This window comes from Schistocerca serialis, chromosome 6 (genome assembly GCF_023864345.2).
Source record: "Schistocerca serialis cubense isolate TAMUIC-IGC-003099 chromosome 6, iqSchSeri2.2, whole genome shotgun sequence".
NCBI lineage: Eukaryota > Metazoa > Arthropoda > Insecta > Orthoptera > Acrididae > Schistocerca > Schistocerca serialis.
In genome coordinates this window covers 525,963,586-525,983,900 of record NC_064643.1, presented here as the reverse complement: position 1 = coordinate 525,983,900, position 20,315 = coordinate 525,963,586, and the positions used below count along the sequence as shown (strand labels likewise).

The window sequence follows — 20,315 nt, the reverse complement described above, 5'->3', positions numbered from 1 at the left end:
TACACACCTGAAACCTCTTGCAGGTCATAGCATCCTATACCAGAGAGCCCACAAATCAAATGACAAAGGAAAAGAAGTATTAGTGAGAACACAAAAAACTAAGGGAAAACAAAGGCAGGCTTCACAAAAGCTATAACGGGGAAATAGTTGCAGGAGGGAGGAAATTAGTAACATCCTATCAACAACAAGGTCATTAGAGATGGAGCACAAGCTCGGATCAGGGAAGAATGGAGAAGGAAATCAGCCTTGCCCTTTCAAAGGAGCCATCTCGACATTTGCCTTACGTGATTCTGGGAGATCATGGGAAACCTAAATCAGGATGGCCCGACATGGGTTTGAACAATCATCCTCCCAAATGCAAGTGCACTGTGCTAACCACTGCTCTACTTTGCTCAGTACTCAATAAACAGCTCCAAATAAGTGGGGGTGGGGGGTTGTTCAACCATAACAAATGATTTTTTAATACCTTCTGGAAATTGGTCAATTAAAAAAAAATATATCTGAAGTCCTAGAAGCACAGGATAGGGTGGTACTATTTTAAGACCAAAAAAGGTGAACAACTGCAGCTTGTGGGCAGATGCAGATGCTGATGTTCATAAACATAACAGAGCGTAAAATTCTTTTACTGACATTTTACAGTTTTCAATCACATTGATGGTATCAAAACTGAAGGTGTGTTCACAGAAGTTATCTTTAGGTGATCATTTAAAAAGATAGGGAGAAAAGTGGCAGTAAAAGGAAGGCAGCCTTAATGAAAATTGTAAGGGTGAAATAGTTCCAGAACAATCTACTAAGGACTTTTGTAACTGTCAGCCAAAATTGGAACAAATTCATACCAACTTCTACATGAAGCTAAATTCACTTGAATACATCAAATATTAACATTCCAAGAACAGCTGAACGAGTCATGAGATATTCCCTGGATGCACATGTATGTAACTACTTTGTGCTATTTTCTCAGTTTACTTTTCGACACAGCTATAGCTTCTCTTACATTCGTTTGGCACTTGGCTTGTTAGCTTTTGGATTCCTTTCAATGCAAGCTTTACTCTAACTTGCATTTTCTATAATTCTGTGGACATGTATGAGTCATATATGATATGGTATCTTGCATTATTTTGTAATTTTCAATATTTAATACTGATTTTTACTTATATTATGATGAGTATTTTTATTGTCTCACTTTGGGTCCTAGTAATGCTCTGCAAGCTCTTTACAATTACATCCAAACTAATGTCCTAGCTAAATGCATTTCCACGCTATACCGATGTATAACTTTACACAGAGATAAAATATAACACTCCTGTTCATGTGTGTACACTGGTACAATCACGTCACAGGCAAAACAAGACAAACAAAGCACAACAAACAGACAGACTTGATCTGTCAGATGTGGGCTCAAACACTGTTTACACTGTCATAGATATTAGTGATTCGAATCTGACAATACTTTGTCACATAAGAAAGTTTGACTGACAAGCAAATATACTTTTCACATCAAAAGGATTAATCCAAAAGCTAGTGAAACTTTCACTCTTGTTTCTGTGCTTGTTGACAACAAAGCTAAGACTACTCAGTGAGTTGTTGACTTTACAATAGTAGAACTTTGTTCACATGATGGTCAGAATGTTCTCATTTGGTAGGATGCTTAGTCAAAACAAGAGAGAGCATTTGAACAACATATTAAAACAACCGAAGACACAGTACTGTTTGATCAAGTAATGTCCATTATTGTTAAGAAAACGTTGTTTGACTTTTAACCATTTTCATTCCAACAAAGTCCTTGGTAAAATAACAGAAATGTCTTACGAATAAAATGGTTATCTGTACAATTGCCAATGGCCCTAAAGACTAATTTTCAGTATGACTCAGTGGATCAAAATAGAATTTGTGGACTCTCAAGGATTTCCTGTTTTGTTTGCATGCACATCATACTACTTATATTGACTGAAATGGGATGACATGGGGACAGAAGGTCTACAAATCCGAACTTGGATTTTCCAGGGCAAAGTATCTCTTAAGTTATCAAGCCTTTTGTGCCAGTATTTAATTAATTAATATTAACCAAACATCATCTGAAAAGGATATATTACTACTTACCAAATAGAGGAGCTTTGAGTTACAGACAGGCACAGCGGAAAAGGCTGCTGGGGCCCAGCATCCAGAAACAGATCATGTGTGTGAGCGTTGTGTGAATGTGTGTGCGCACGCGTATTCTTTTTCGGAAGAATGAATTTTTTGTCTGAAAGCTTGAACATTTAAAAGTCTTTTTCATTGTGTCTGTCTGTGACTCAATGGCTTCTCTAAACGGTAAGTAGCAGTCTGTCCTTTTCATATTATTTTTATATCATCATCTACCTTCCACTATTAAAATCATCATCTTTTGTATGGAACAAATTACATGCACCGAAGTATTTCAAACTTGTACACAGTCCAAGATACTAAAATCACTTTAGAATTCATTTCTATGAAAATATCAGAAAGTAGGTTGAGCAGTGCTCTCATATCAGTCTTTGTGGGATTAACTGGTGGAAGCTATCCCCCACAAAATCTACTCTGTCACTGTGAATAAGAGGTGGTTTGGACTGCCAATGAATTCTAGTAGACCCTAATGCTGGGGATAATGTCCAAGAGAAACTAAACACAAAAGCTTGAATCACATCAAGAAAGTTGACAAAATAAATACAAGTAGAATCACAACAAACTTTTACTGTGCAAAAATTTAGGTTATTATGCATAAACGACCTTCTTCCCAATCAAATTGATTAGGAATGAATCAAGTGCTTGCAACTGACCTCAATTTACAAAAAGAGTGAGGAATTCAACAGAATCACATTTTGGTAAACTGCTATGTATCTCATTGCTCCCCATAGCAGCAACACCTTCGCCCCATAACAACAGAAACCTGACACCTGTGGCATACGTGAATTCTCTGTATGTCCAATCTCAAGCAAATAAATAGCAGGCTCACTAGAAGATTCTGGCCAAGTAAAGTCTGCAGATCAACAGTCCCCTATGCACCGCTCTCACCCCTCTATGACATCAAACTCTTGTAAGTTTTTGACGTCAGGACTGCTAATATCCTCTGATGCAGTTCCTTTTCCATTTCACCTTCAATACACAATAGACCGGTCTGTTGCACTGATTTAAAGGTATTTGACTTTGATAGTTGGAATTCAATATTGTATATCAAATTATCAGGATGAACTTATCTTCGCTTACGAGTTCAATGTTTCTTTTGTTATTGTACTTTAGAATGTTATTGCCATATAATGATGATATTTTCAAATCAATATTAAAGTACACTTTATATGGGTTTTGCATTTGGCTACAATGTAATGTTTCTAGTATGGTCACAGACAGTACAGACAAAATAATCCAGTTTTAGTGATTTTTCCTGTTTTTCCATTTGATTATTTGTGTATTACATGTCTCTTTGTGCGTAATTTTACTAGAAAAAGTGCAATAACTCGAAAGCTAGTGTGAATAATGCTTTCCGTTTTATGTTTCTATGCTTCACACTTCAGCCTCCTATAAATGAATTGTTGCCTATCCCATATTTTACGTACAGCTTTTGTTTGTTATCAATAAATTTAAAATCACATCAAGCATAATGTGAAGCTGTGGACCTGTAGATTTGGGCAAACCAGACAAGGTGAATATATTCACGACAGTTGTGGACTTGAGTCTGCTGATAGGGCCTCACCTTTTATAAACAAAACTGCAAAGTACACGAAGGTTTTTGTGTGTGTTAAATGAAGATAGCAAGGAATTTTGGAGAACTATGGTGGGCAAAATAATATTACAACTTGGTTACCTTAAACAACTAACTTACCTACCTGTTTCTTGGAAAAAGTTGAACATATTCCTTCCATCTGATTGAGACATCACAAAAATTGAGAAATGGCTCTATATTAAACACCAGATCACTGAAGAAAATTTTAAAGTATAAAAAGTAGGTTATACTTGCACTGTTAATAAGTAATACAAATGATCTCAAAACATTTCAAGTTATGTTTTATGAAGACAATCTTGACTCACAAAGAAGGAGTGCTTAATAAGTAAACAATATTTTTTTACACAAGAACAAGCTTTGTTTCACATGGTAGGCTAAATAGATAAAAATATTGCAAAAATTTGTGGAAAAATTAAAAGAAACAAGTATCTTCTGATTTAACATTTACAGATTTAACAAAGCACTGGCATGCATCACAAAATAACACTCTTCTGCTGATTCTTTCTGTTGTTTAAATGGTAAAGTTATTATTTTCCTCCAGATAATACAAAACAAAAGAAAGAAACACTACATTTATTAAAGTACTGATATTCTCTTACCTTTCTATGCTGTTCAGGTAGGACTGCCCATCATGGCCACCAACTGCGTACAGTAAATCGTTTAGTACAGCAACACCAACACCACATCTTCGTTTACTCATTGGTGCAACCATTTTCCAGTCAGCTGATTGAGGATCAAACCGTTCCACGGAAGCTATTGCATCCCCACTGCACCATCCTCCAACTATGGAAAAATTATAATCAATATCTGCCAAATACTTAGAGCAGAAAAGTTAGTATTCTTGAAAGCAAAACAGGTTTCATTACTCTGGCAGTGTGCATACAGTATATTATTGTTTGCTATTGATCAGACACAGAACTACTTTTGTTTCATACACCTATTTCCAATGCTGACCAACTCTGCCAGCCAATATGTGCCATTATTTTTCAGTTTGAGTATTTCTTTTTTTTTTTTCTTTAACATTTCACTTCTTTTAGTAAATACTACAATCATACATGACATCAGATGAGCTTATAAGTTGTTATGGTTCAAATGGCTATAAGCACTATGGGACTTAACATATAAGGTCATCAGTCCCCTAGACTTAGAACTACTTACACCTAACTAATCTAAGGACAGCACAAACATCCATGCCCGAGGCAGGATTCGAACCTGCGACTGTAGCAGCAGCACGGTTCTCGACTGAAGCACCTAGAACCACTCGGCCACAGCGGCCGGTAGATATTATGGTCAAACGTAAAACATTAAATAAGAAAAACAAGGGGGAAAGGAAAATCTTTGTAAATGAGTATACTGTTTGTAGTTGAAACAGACAGTAGAAATACAATTCAGTACTAAATCATAATGTGTTCATTTCATTAGGGAAAAAGGATATTAATTTAGCAGAAAGGACAATCAAATGAAGTCATTACAAAAATGGGATATTAATTCAGCAGAAAATTACATCACACAAACAAAAGGCACAACTAAGAAACAGTATTTGTGTTCACTGTAAGTGACACAGATTACTATAATACTGTAACAGCATTCATTCCAGCGTTACAGACTGTGAAAATAAATTTGTAGGCAAATGATTTATTTACATGTCCAAATAGTAATCTTATGTGAGGAGTACACATGACATTTCTGATGGCAAGGGGCAAAAACACCTGGAGCATGAAACATACAGATGTCACACTAACATGCCTTAATAGTTGTTAGTCATGGCTGTAAAAAAGTTTCTGACAATTAAATTTACAACAGTTGCACATGAATTATACATGGCTGTTTCTTGATTACTCAGTATCATCAACAGGACACTACACTCAGCATTCCAATTTTACTTCCTCTTTTAGTTTTTAAGGAGGTAATGAAAATAAAACAATAAAAGAAGGAACTGAAATGAAATAGATATCTGAGCAAATGAATTAGATATGACTCGCATGTTGGAAGAGCACTCCTGTTACCACATCAAATCCAATAATTTAGTACATCACACAAGTCGTACACTATTAGATACAGGACTGACCAGTACGATGACAGTCAAGTGTAGAACGGACAAAGCATTCAATTGCAGCACATTTAATCAAGGTCAGGTAATGGACACTTTATGTGTGGGACACTCAACCTCTATAAACTTTTGCAGGCACTTGCATGGATGACAGGGGTCAGAAAACTGTCATGGATTCCTACAGAAAGTAAATGAATCGCAACATACTAAATCCCTAACCAATCCAATGCTTTATACTGCCCAGTAGCTATGCCATCCAAAACCACCACTTTGGTACAGGATGCAGAAACTATCACCTCATACAAGTACCTCTGATGATGAAAACTTTGCATGGAACAGATTAGTACAGGCTTATGAACACTGTTGTTGGATACTGTTTGCAGGAAAGAAGTTTGTCTACAGTGATGAACAGATGCAGATAATCGGGCAGCATCTCGTTTTACAATGCAACACGACAGCTTTCAGCTATAAGGTGGACGTATTCTTGTGTGACAGATATTTACAAAGTATATAATGTGTACCTCTTTTGCTGTCTGTCATTGTCTCTTACCAACCAATGATACATGAATCCACTGTCTTGCCATGTGTATGTGGCAGAGAAAAGTCAAAGAAGAGATGAAAAACTTGTCATGGGATTGTTCAATCATGGCAAGAGCATCACAGAAATGCTCAATAAACTTTAGTGAAAAACAGTGGAGCAAAGACATTGTGCACCAAGTAAAGGATAATTTTTAAAATACACTCACTAACAATAATGACAAATTTAGGAAAAAAAAACTGAACTTACACTGAGGCATATTGTCAGTTGCATATTCCATGGAACATTTGTGAATGAACTAGGATGGAAAGTGAGGCTAAATTGTTACATCACGTACCCTTCGCTACATACCATACAGTAAGTTTACACGAAGATGTACACATGGGCACTGAAGAGAGTACATTTCCTTAGATGTGATAAGGACTGCAATTGAATGGTGCTGAATTTTTATTAGGAAATAATGCAACATCTGTTGCAATTTCAGAAGATAGGTAGAAATGGAACAAGTTGGGCTAGGCTGGACCTTACATCTATCGTCGTCATCTTCATCATGCCGTTTGACACCCACTATTGGATTCTTTAGATTTCTTCATGTATTATAGTCTTTAGCTATGAACTCTACACGATTTCTACTGTCAACCATCACCATTTTTTAATAGGTTGTCACACATTCTTTTCTTAGCTCTTGGAAGCTGATAAAAACCTTTCATTCTTCTACCAATCATTTGCCTGGCACTCCCCGTATCTCTCTCTTTTTTTTCCATTTCCATTTTTGTCCTAATTACATCTAACATTACAGTTTGTTCCTTGATCCATGTGTGCGTTTTCTTTTCCTGTCTTCGATGATCATCAAGCAAAGGACACTTTCTGAATTATTTTCCTTACTAAGAGTCTATGTCTCACTGCTATAAATCAAAACTAGTAACAAACACTGATTGTCAATTTACATTTAAAATACACTGTACCTTGCTTAGTTTTTAAAACTCCACAGTTCACCAAAATCACTTCCAAACATTTTGACTTTTCAGCTTCTTTTCCTGTCCATCTAAAGGCATTCGTCTGTCCTAAATACAAAACCACATCCGCTTGTTCTATAACCTCATTCTTAATTTATATTTTTTTGTCATTGTATTGGTTATACATTATTTTGTTCTTATTCTAACTTATTTTTGGTTCTCTTTTGAAGTTCCTGGGGAACTGTCTGAAAGCTATGAAAGTTTTCAGCTGTATTTGTGTGCCTGTCTAAGACTCAATGCCTCTGCTATCAGTGAGTTACCTCTACTCCTGAATTACTTGCAAAGTGTGTCGGATAGTTAGATATAGTCTTCATTTCACGGACCCATAGTGGAGAGAACCTCAGGGACACGAACATGTCAAAAACATCTGCTAGTATCATGGTAATGTTGACATAACACTGTATAAATTTTTTTACGGTTACAAATTATAAATATTTTACATATGCTACAATCACTATAATTATTTTTAGTACAGGATTACTTCTCATGTTATTTTTCATGTTAAATCCAAGTTATATGGGCATTTTTGGATAAGCTGCTTCTCAAAAGTATCCCCTGTCAAATGACTTACCTTCATTTGGTAACAAATTATGAAAAACAGCTCCTTTGATGTATTGATTGGTACTTCATAGAATATTTTGCTGGTGACAATAACTACACACTTAGATGGAGATATGTTGATTGAACAAAGCTTACAAGCACCATACATCATCACTCATCCAAATGTCAGTGAGCTGGATGATGCTGATTAACTAGTTGTGTACTGGATCAGCGTTGTGATGGCTATCTAGTTGTGACTATTGAGTTCACATAGCCTGTCTCAGAGAGAAATTGTGTTAATTGCCGGCAGATCCCAAAACTACTGAGGGGGGGGACACCAAAAACACAACACACATTGCCATACTTAAAATGGTGAAGAAAAATACTTATCTCCAAAACAGTTTATAGCTGTTTTGGAATGGATAAATACAGGTCTTTTGTAGTTTTCAGTGGACTCTTCCACCATTCTTTCTGCGAAATAGTGGCAAGATCAGGTAATGATGATGGAGCTGGATAGTGATCAAAAGCACCCTTCTCCCCAAACACCACACACCACAAAGACTCAATAATATAGAGATCTGGTGACTCTGGTGGCCAGGGGAGATTTGACACTTCATTCTCATGCTCCTGGAAAACGTGAGCTATGTTAACAGGGGCTCTGTCACCTTCAAACACAGCATCGCTGCTGAGGTCCAACACTGTACCACTGGATGCACTTGATCAACCAAAATGGTCACATAATCCTTCGCAGTAATCCCAACCTGCAGAGTAACTATGGCATCCATGGAATACCACAATATGCCTGCCCAAATCATCACCGAACACCCAGCTATGTTTCACTCTCGGGATATAAATCAGAAAGAAGTTGGAAACAGTGTGAAACAAGATTCATCCAACAAAACAACAGTTGCCTGACTGAGGGTGGTTTTGGAATTCCAGTTCACCCTGCAATTCCCAGCTTATGGTGCTCCCTTCATGTTGTTTCAGTACTGACAGGATTCGTGAGTGTGACATTCAGCTCTGCAGCGACTTTCGCAGTTGTCGCCCTCTTATTTTTCGTTACAATCCTCTTCAATGACAGTATGTTGCAATCATACTTTCATTTGCTTTATGACTTAGTGGATGATGATTTTCTGCCTTCCCTGGATGCAGTATAAAGCTTTGATATGGTGCCTCTTGAAACACCAAACACTTTGGCTCCCTTGGTTACAGAAGCAACCACCATACGAGCACCAACGATTTGTCCATGTTCGAATCCACCTTTTAGGTCCGACATAACACATTCAAAACTACAGTCCAATTAAAACTGCTTGATAGTTGACACGTCGAGTGTTGTAGATAGTTTCCTCCAATCAGAGCTCTCAAAGTCATGCTTGAATTGTTCACCACTACCAAACTGCCACAACAATTTGTCAGTCCAGTTCCAATTCCTAGCCCAGCTTTCTCTCTTTATGTGTTTGGATGCTGAATCATGGATCTGGCATTATCTTTATTTTGTATTTTACGATAACCACACCAAAATCAACACACACAAAATGATGCTAATAAAATGAACACACTTCATATGCAGCACTAACCGAACACTACTGGATAATTCTGCGTAAGATGCGATTCAGCATCACATATACATTTATCATAATCAGAGATTGACTTACATTAGATAAATTTCGCATGACATTCCATGAAGATGAATCTTTTAAGGATGCAATTCATCGTCACGACTGGATGATCACAGTTAATATTTAAAACTACCTAACCTAATGTTTTGGCATAGTGCAACCGTTAGCATATAAAGCTGATGTGGAGAAGGTTGAAGGTTCGAAACTTATCAGTGGTATCAAGACTTTACAAAAAATCTAATCAAAAGAGTATGGTTACTATTTTTATTCAATTAATTGGTTTAAATGTAACTTTTTTATTTCTAATACTTTGTCACATAATTTCCATCGCTATATTGACTTTTATATTTACTCTTATTTTTCTTCCTATCATTCTTTTTCATTTGGAATCTGCCTGCATCACCAATAATCTGCCACCACGTGCCAATAATGACTACTTATCAGTTAAAAACACAGCAGATCATGTAGCCAGTGTGAGGACAGTGCCAGGTAACAAATGATAGCAATAAATTGCCGTTTGCTTTTAGCATTGAAACTGAATTTTTTCTGCCTTGAGTTTGCTTGCACAGGTTAGATTTAATTGCTGTGAACAAAGTGATTGTGATTTTGGTTCTGCCATAGACTGCTGATCGCCATTTTCTTGAATATATTGCACATCACAAGGTTGTGGTTAACTTAGGCCATGGGTTTAAATTCAGGGCTACAGAACATATTGTCTGCCACAGTTTAGTCACCGGTAACTAAATCAGTTGTTGACGGAGTATCTCATATTTCTGATGCACTTCACGGTGGCCATTTCCAACGCTGCTCCATGTTACGCATTTCTGATGTGACTCCTGTGTTTGTTTGTCATCTATAGCTGAGTGGTAGCTGGCAGCCGATATGGAAACACTGTAGCGCCAAGTGACAGATGTCAACTGTCAAGTAATTTCAATTGGACTATACACAGAATACTGTTCTGATCATGACTGACACTTGCAACATATTGAGGACATTGTACAAGAGCAGTCCACGGTCAAATACAATAGGCCCTCCTGCAGACCTGGTTAGTGTCTGTATTTTGTTCAAGCATGCATTTCTAGTTATGTTTCCATATTTTTGTCCAACCCTCATATTGTGGTGGTTTGTGCTTCAGTTCCACATGCCACAGCAGCAAAGATATTTAATGGTAAGTGCGAGTACTAATTCAGCAGAGCGGAATCATCTTGCCAATCTGAATTAGTTTCAGTCTTGCAAATGCCTGGAATTCTGATGAATGCTACATCAACTTTGCATACGAGGTGCATTCAAGTTCTAAGGCCTCCGATTTTTTTTCTCTGGACTGGAAAGAGATAGAAACATGCGCATTGTTTTAAAATGAGGCCGCGTTCATTGTCAATACGTCCCAGAGATGGCAGCACCATACGGCAGATGGAATTTTACCGCCAGCGGCGAGAATGAGAACTGTTTTAAATACTTAAAATGGCGACGTTTTCCTTACTTGAACAGCGTGCAATCATTCGTTTTCTGAATTTGCGTGGTGTGAAACCAATTGAAATTCATCGACAGTTGAAGGAGACATGTGGTGATGGAGTTATGGATGTGCCGAAAGTGCGTTCGTGGGTGCAACAGTTTAATGAAGGCAGAACATCGTGTGACAACAAACCGAAACAACCTTGGGCTCGCACAAGCTGGTCTGACGACATGATCGAGAAAGTGGAGAGAATTGTTTTGGGGGATCGCCGAATGACTGTTGAACAGATCGCCTCCAGAGTTGGCATTTCTGTGGGTTCTGTGCACACAATCCTGCGTGACGACCTGAAAATGCGAGAAGTGTCAACCAGGCGGGTGCCACGAATGCTGACGGACGACTACATGGCTGCCCGTGTGGCATGTTGCCAAGCAATGTTGACGCGCAACGACAGCATGAATGGGACTTTCTTTTCGTCGGTTGTGACACTGGATGAGACGTGGATGCCATTTTTCAATCCAGAAAGAAAGCGCCAGTCAGCTCAATGGAAGCACACAGATTCACCGCCACCAAAAAAAATTCGGGTAACCGCCAGTGCTGAAAAAAGATGGTGTCCATGTTCTGGGACAGCGAGGGCGTAATCCTTACCCATTGCGATCCAAAGGGCACTACGGTAACAGGTGCATCCTACGAAAATGTTTTGAAGAACAAATTCCTTCCTGCACTGCAACAAAAACATCTGAGAAGGGCTGCGCGAGTGCTGTTTCACCAAGACAACGCACCCGCACATCGAGCTAACATTACGCAACAGTTTCTTCGTGATAACAACTCTGAAGTGATTCCTCATGCTCCCTACTCACCTGACCTGGCTCCTAGTGACTTTTGGCTTTTTCCAACAATGAAAGACACTCTCCGTGGCCGCACATTCACCAGCCGTGCTGCTATTGCCTCAGCGATTTTCCAGTGGTCAAAACAGACTCCTAAAGAAGCCTTCGCCGCTGCCATGGAAACATGGCGTCAGCGTTGTGAAAAATGTGTATGTCTGCAGGTCGATTACGTCGAGAAGTAACACCAGTTTCATCGATTTCGGGTGAGTAGTTAATTAGAAAAAAAAATCGGAGGCCTTAGAACTTGAATGCACCTCGTAAATGTTGTAATATATGTGCACCAACTTAAATGGAGCAAAAAAATCTCAATAATTACTTGATTTTTACCTGAATAGTTTGATCTTTCTTTAATGGGGTACCATCCGTTTCTGGAGTGTTATTGTATTCATATAAATTCTAATCAGGTTCACACAAGGAAGTGAAGCGAAAGAACAACTGCATTATAGATAAGAGCAGATATGTTAACAGGTCAATGACGTGCAGCTGGATTTCAGGTACACGGCATACGAAGGTACGTCACTGTTGTAACTAAGTCATGCTCCCCTTTTAGACCAGTGCTTATCGTTCCAGACAGGTTATTTGATATTGCATTACAGAAGTGAGGTTTTGGCTTGTTCTTTCTCCTGGTGAAACCATGGATGTCCAATGCTGGAATAATTTAACCCCTGAAGTTTTGTGTATGGTTGGTTTTATTCCAATTAACCAGAATTTGCTAAACATACTAATTTCAATAACTGAGGGGAAGTAAATTGTATTCAAATGTCCCCAAACACTGTGGGTTTAAAACTAGTAGATTCCAGTGGTTTCTCCTTGAAGTCCTCCATAAACAAATTGGCAAAAGGGTGACATGAACGGCCCATGTCAACTCCATTGGTCAGATAAAACCAAAGCTCGACTCAACGAATGAGGAAGCCGAGTACTGTATCCCGGCAATACAGTCACCAACCACACTGTAGTGTACTGCGAGTTGCCGCAGCTCTGGCCTCCTCACACAGTAATGTACTGTGAGTTGCTGCAGCTCTGGCCTCCTAACGACTATTCCTCTCGAGCTCAGACAAAAACAATTTGCAGCAACACACCAAATATGCTGGGTTTTTTTACAACCAAATCTCCAGCAGCCACCACAGAACTGTGTGGCACCAGTCTTGCCTCCAGTGTCACCAAAAACACCAATGCCATTCACTTCCGTGACTCATGTGCCTCCATTGGTACACTCAATGAGTACTTGGGCCACCGCCTAACTATTGTACAGTCAGTTTGCACTCCAGGCTTTATACTGTCCGCGCCTAGTGGTTTCATAATCAGGGATCTTTCACCAAGCATGCACCACGTTCTAGGCAGTCCACCAAACGGAGTTGTTCTGCTGAGCACTCTCTAATCCGTCAGGTTCACTGCAGCTCACGGTTTTGTCGGACTTTGTCTCTGATTCATATCTGAGTTCACTGCCTCACAGGACACTATCACTATGGACTTCATCCACATATGAACATCCCTGTGCAATGTAAGTGATTACTTGCTAGTACAGTCCTATGATTTAGTGATTGACCATCAGGCTGAACCGAGAAGGGCCGACTCTCATTCCATGAAACTGTCATCGTATTTTTTTTATTAGACTCAATCAAGTTCCAGTTTTCTTGGCTACTGACACGTCAACGAACACTACAACGAGAGAAGACATTCAAATCAATGGATTCCCTGCCATATGTGGGAAGCCCCTCATCAGAAGTAGGTCAGATCCTCTAAGTACAAAGTGAAAAGGATTTTTCACCCTCCATTGAAGACAGCAGTCATTTTAGGTTCTGTCAAAAATGACTTCTGCTCTACAAGGTTAAGTTTAATATGATACCCTGTAAATACTGCCCATCATAAATTGGGTAGACAACACAAACTGTTCATGAAAGATACACAGAACACCAACAGCCCAATGAATCACATGTGGTAACATAATACATCGACACTGGTCGCTAAGTGGTATAACAATGTTTAAGTTATAGTACTGACTTCATCTTTATAGGAAACGGTGGTGAAGCATGCAACAGAGAAAGCAGTTTCAGCCTGGGCAAAGCATGCAGTCCAGCACTTTGTTTAATGAACTCTCCATGACGTCACTACAGTGCGGCAACTAATGACACACTGATACCCAAACACTGATTGAACAGCTAATCACAGATTCAGTTTATGCATAACACTTTATACCAAATGACGTCTCTCTTGTTCATTTCTCTCTGGTCGCATGTGCAGTGACGCAATCCACGGCTTTAAAAGCCTTGAGTAAGCAATGTAGCTTCAGCCTTTCAGACACCCAGAAGATGGCCGAAAGATATTACACAAAGAAATAAGGATTCAGCAATTGGACAACTCAGATCTAACTGACCATTCACTGCACCATGAGAACTTTAAAACACACAGCTAATTAAAATATGTTGTTAGTTTTATAAGTGCACACATTTTGCTATGATTTTTGCAAAGTTATTCTTTTGAAGACACCTTCTTGGTAAATGTTTTGTACAGATCTGCTTCCAGACTTGTAAAAAAGCTCTAGGTCAGAGAGCAATTAATATGTCTATTATTTTGGGTAGTAATGGATAAACAATAAATTTGATCATTTGCATTGTAATGCATCCTGCAGCTGATAAATGATTCTCAACAATCAATTTCCTGACAATATTAACGGTAATGCACTTAACAAAATCATTTGTGCCATATCCCATCCCTTTCCGGGAAACAACATTTTGCTTTTTAGTGAAATATAGGTGGGGCCATTTGTATATTCTGTGAGCTGCATAACTGCTAGTCATAAGGCATTTAGGGTGATCCATAAACTATGGTACTGTTTTTCTCTACACCGCTACAGTTTTTAGAGGAGAGTGTTTGTCATTCATTCCTTCATGGAACATTTTCCAATGATATAAGATTTGCCATTGTTGTTTTTGTGGTCTTCAGCCCTGAGACTGGTTTGATGCAGCTCTCCATGCTACTCTATCCTGTGCAAGCTGCTTCATCTCCCAGTACATACTGCAGCCTACATCCTTCTGAATCTGCTTAGTGTTTTCATCTCTTGGTCTCCCTCCACGATTTTACCCTCCACTCTGCCCTCCATTACAATACAATAAAAGTACTCAAAAATACACTTGCACACCAAATATGTAAGTATGCTTTTATAACGATAGGAAAAACGGTTGGCCAAGACCTTATCGAAGAAACCATCCCAACACTTGCCTGAAACGCTTTACAAAAACCACGGAAAACATAAATCAGGATGGCCAGACAGAGCAGACTCTATCCTCTCGAATATGAGGTCAGTGTCTTAACAAATGCACTGCCTCATTCAGATATCATATAAATCACTGAGTCTCTCAGTGAAATTAGGTACTTCATAATTTATACTGACAGTGTTCTCTAATACTATCTGACAATAAATTTCATATGCTTCAGCTGTAAGTCCAGACATTTTTATATGTTTGTTGTTGTTGTTGTGGTCTTCAGTCCTGAGACTGCTTTGATGCAGCTCTCCATGCTACCCTATCCTGTGCAAGCTTCTTCATCTCCCAGTACTTACTGCAACCCACATCCTTCTGAATCAGCTTAGTGTATTCATCTCTTGGTCTCCCTCTACGATTTTTACCCTCCTCGCTGCCCTCCAATGCTAAATTTATGATCCCTTGATGCCTCACGACATGTCCTACTAACCGGTCCCTTCTTTTTGTCAAGCTGTGCCACAACTCCTCTTCTCCCCAATTCTGTTCAATACTTCATCATTAGTTACGTGATCTACCCATCTCATCTTCAGCATTCTTCTGTAGCACCACATTTCGAAAGCTTCTATTCTCTTCTTGTCCAAACTATTTATCGTCCACGTTTCACTTCCATACATGGCTACACTCCATACAAATACTTTCAGAAACGACTTCCTGACACTTAAATCTATACTCGATGTTAACAAATTTCTCTTCTTCAGAAACGCTTTCCTTGCCATTGCCAGTCTACATTTTATATCCTCTCTACTTCGACCATCATCAGTTATTTTGCTCCCCAAATAGCAAAACTCCTTTACTACTTTAAGTGTCTCATTTCCTAAACTAATTCCCTCAGCATCACCCGACATAATTTGACTACATTCCATTATCTTCGTTTTGCTTTGTTTTTATATGCTTAAAATCTCTGGAAGTCATTATCTGTCATTTGCTTTTTGTACATTGCAAGGACAGGATAAAGAACATTACATCACCATTATTCTGCACCTTTACGTGCATAAAAGAGGGGAAAGGAAGAAGTTAAGAGGTTTTTACCATGTGATACAGCTTGATAAAAAAATTATTGTTATGATCTGAGGTTATCACATATCTTTTAAAAAAATTGCCAATACAAACTGCAAGTTTATTACCTGCAAAAAGAACTTCACCACGCCTTGTGGGTTTCCTTGGTCTTGTTCTTGGACCCTGCATTAATGGCCTTTCTTGAGGCAGGAGGAGGTAGTTTTTGGCCTCATCAACAAGATCTCTGCACGCCTCATCACTTCGTACAAGGAGATCAGAACCCACAGTTCCAACTAAAAATTTTGGACTTAGAAGAGGAAGTCGAACATGTTGCAGTACCTTTGAAAAGAAACATAACATTCAAGATGTCAAAAACTAAAAGCTATAATTGTGTCCATATTCTCAAAACTACAATGTCTGTGGTGCAAAGTCTAATGTTTTGGATGAAAAAATGGGAGACTAGCTCTATGACAGATTAAGGTGTAGTGCAGAAAGTGAGTGTGAATTTGTGGAAATATCCCTTTCTGAGACACTTGTTTGAACCTGGATACTTCTGTATAAAGGGTAAAGTTTTGAAATCACACGACAGTTGTTTTGCAAATTTTTTGACAGTGGAGTAACAGATACGACTTTTTGTTTTAAGTATTAATTACAAAATTTAATTCTTTTGGTTTCCACAACAAATAAGCATTCCAGAACAATCATCTTTGGGGACTGATGTTTTTCATGATGATATAGAATAGGCAGGGTCATTTTCGTAACTATTCAATGAATTCATAGTATTATATGTAGTATGCAACAACAAAAATTACCTGTGCTAAGTGCTGCCTCCTTTCTGAGACATTATACTTCACCCAAGCCATTACAGCACTAAATACTTGCTCTTCAGATCTCACATTCAGTTCATCACTCGAAATAATATCTACTAGTTGACCAACAGGCAACAGTAAAAATTCTTCACTTTCCATTACCTGGGGAGGAAAAAATAAATAAAAGAAAAAAACTGAATTTCACAAAAAAATGCATCAGTATAATGTAAGCTTTCCAAATGAGTGGTATTAATAAAAATTTGCTTAGTAAGCAAAGGTAGTACACAAAAAGATACCTCCTGAAAATTATGTTGAGTAAACTTATCAGCTATCCTTAACAACTCTCGGCATGAATGCGTGTCAGCAAATGCACGAATACCCAAACAATTCGATGGATCCAGCTGGCGTTTTAGGAACTCGCAACATATATCCTGTATTTCTGCCAACTGCAGCAAGCAGGCTGATAAACAAAGCAATCATAAACAAACAAATATTTAGTTATTCACACTTTTAGATTATTATGCACAAACCAATAAAATATTAGCTAATAAATGTAGCTACATTACATGAAACATAGACAAACCATATAGTAAATACTCGATGGAAGATGAATTTACTTGAAGGAAGTTTGTTATTCATTACTGAAACTAATATTACATCAACAATTTCGTCATTACAACTGTGCTCCTGCTAAGCTTTTTCTCAGCAATCTCTTAACACTTATCCCATTCTTCCTCAAGAATGAAGAATCACAGAATGAATAGAATTTAGCAAACACAGTTTTTGGATTTCATTACGAAAACTTCGAACTATTTTTCAAATACTATCTCATTAATATGAATTTTCTGATTGCTCACCCAGTTATACATATGATCTGTATAACTGACAAGTTCATAATATATACGAGGGTTATTCCAAAAGTAAGGTCCGATTCGCCGTAACTATTGAAATTTGGCGCCAATGACAAAACACGCATGCGCGCCGACTCCCGGCAAGCCTTGCGCGTCAAACGCCGCCATTCGCTTTGTTACTGTTGCTGAGTGTAGTTCACAGTGTCACTTTACAATGTTTAAGACAATTGATAAGCCCGCCGATTGTGAAGTAAGGGCAGTGATACGGTTTTTGTCTGCAAGAAACAATTCAGCGGCGGAAATCCATCGGCAGATTACTGAAGTGTACGTTCCTAACATAATGAGCGACAGTAAAGTGCGCAAGTGGGTGCGAGCTTTTAATGAAGGACGGGATAATGTGCACGATGAACCACGGTGTGGCCGACCATCAGTGATTTCAGACGATTTGGTCAATGCGGTTGACAAAAAAATTCGTGAAGATCGCCGATTCACTATTACAGACGTAGACATGCATTTTCCGAATGTGAGTAGAACAACTTTGTACAGAATTGTGTCTGAACATTTGAAGTTTCACAAATTGTGTGCCCGTTGGGTTCCCAGGCTGCTTACTGAGCCCCAACGAATGAAAAGAATGGCTTTTGCTCTTGATTTTTTGGAGCGATATCATAAGGTAGGTGACAGTCTTTTAGACAATGTTGTCACAGGGGATGAGACATGGGTTTCTCACATCACTCCAGAGTCTAAACGTCAGTCAATGCAATGGCGTCACACGTCATCGCCAGTCAAGGTCAAGGCAAAGCAGACAATCTCAACACGTAAGGTTATGGCGACTGTGTTCTGGGATAGACGTGGAGTATTGTTAGTCGACTTTATGGAGAGAGGAACAACGATTAATAAAGCCGCCTACTGCGCTACCCTGACTAAACTTCGACGTGCAATCCAGAATAAGCGACGTGGTCTTTTGTCGTCTGGAATCTTGTTGTTGCATGACAATGCCAGACCCCACACTGCAAATGAAACGCAAGCTCTGATCAAGAAATTTGGATGGGAACAGATGGACCATCCTCCTTACAGTCCGGACCTGGCGCCAAGTGATTTCCACCTGTTCCGTTACTTAAAGGAGTTTCTCGGCGGCAAGCGCTTCGACACAGATGATGAAGTGAAAGAAGCAGTTAAGGACTGGTTATCGTCACAGGCGGCCGATTTCTATAACATGGGCATTCAAAAGCTTGTTGAATGATGTGACAAATGTTTAAATAAGTATGGAAGTTATGTAGAAAAATAGATAAAGATGTAAGGAATGTAAATAAAACAATTGTTTTGAAAAAACATTTTAGTTTTGATTTTTTTTTTATAACCGGACCTTACTTTTGGAATAACCCTCGTATTACTAAATCAGATTCGGTTCCACCATAGCAATGTAACAAATAGTTATAAAACATCTTGTTCCCTACACAGAACTTAGAAGATACATGTAAAGTACCAATGGTTTCTACATTTACAGCTATACTCTGCAAACCATTGTGAAGTGCACGGCAGAGAGTACGACCCATGGTATCAGCTATTAGGGTTTCTTCCCGTCCCATTCATGCATGGAGTGTTGGAAACATGATTGTTTGAATGCCTCTATGTGTGCAGTAATTATTCTAATCTTATCCTTATGATCCCTATATGAGCAATACATACGGGGTTGTAGTATATTCCTAGTCATAAGATAAAGCCCATTCTTGGAACTTTGTTAGTAGACTTTCTCGAGAGTTTATGCCTATCTTCAAGAGTCTGCTAGTTCTGTTTCTTCATTATCTCTGCGACACAATCGCATGGATCAAACAAACCACTGACCACTCATGCTGCTCTTCTCTGTATATGTGCAATATCACCTGTTAGTCCTATTTTATACAAGTCTCCTTTGTAGACTGATTGCACTTCCCCAGTATTCGACCAACAAACTAATGTCTACCATATGCATTGTCCTGAACTGAGCCTATGTGATCATTCCATTTCACATCCCTGCAAAGTGTTACATCCAGGTATTTTTGTGTGTTGGCAGATGCCAACATTGACTCATTGATATTATAATCATAGAATATTACATTTTTTCATTTTGTGAAATGCACAAGTTTACATTTTTGAACATTTAAAGCAAGTTGCCAATCTTTGCAGCACTTTGAAATCTTATCAAGATCTGACTGAATATCTATGCAGCTTCTTTCTGACATTGCTGTATTAGAGGTGACAGCATCATCTGTAAAAAGTCTGAGATCACTGTTAATATTGTCTGCAAGGTCATTAATACGCAACATGAACAGCAAGGGTCCCAACACACTTCCCTGGGGCACACGTGAAGTTTCTTCAACAACTGGCGATGACTCTCCATCCAAGATAACATGCTGTGTCCTCCCTACCAAAAAGTTCTCAATCCAGCCAAAAATTTCACTTGATACCTCATAAGCTTGTACTTTTGACTATAAGCATAGGTGTGGTAATGAGTCAAATGCTTTATGGAAATCAAGAAATACTACATCTACCTAAACAAATGACAGTTACGACATTGTTCATACAA

At 38.5% G+C, this 20,315-nt stretch overlaps 1 protein-coding gene across 2 annotated transcripts in view; it reads right to left on the bottom strand.

Annotated features, from left to right (window-relative positions):
- LOC126483953 (kelch-like protein diablo) overlaps positions 1 to 20,315 on the bottom strand; it is an 81,440-nt gene that overhangs the window by 35,827 nt on the left and 25,298 nt on the right. For both annotated transcript variants that reach the window (XR_007587793.1, XM_050107242.1), the window contains exons 4-7: positions 17,198 to 17,361; positions 16,905 to 17,063; positions 16,221 to 16,431; positions 4,336 to 4,519 (exon numbers count right to left, since the gene is read on the bottom strand). Coding sequence is in view for 1 of the 2 variants with exons in the window: in XM_050107242.1 (XP_049963199.1) it covers positions 4,336 to 4,519; positions 16,221 to 16,431; positions 16,905 to 17,063; positions 17,198 to 17,361 (718 nt within the window). In the remaining variant the exon portion in view is untranslated. The remainder of the gene's footprint in view (positions 1 to 4,335; positions 4,520 to 16,220; positions 16,432 to 16,904; positions 17,064 to 17,197; positions 17,362 to 20,315) is intronic.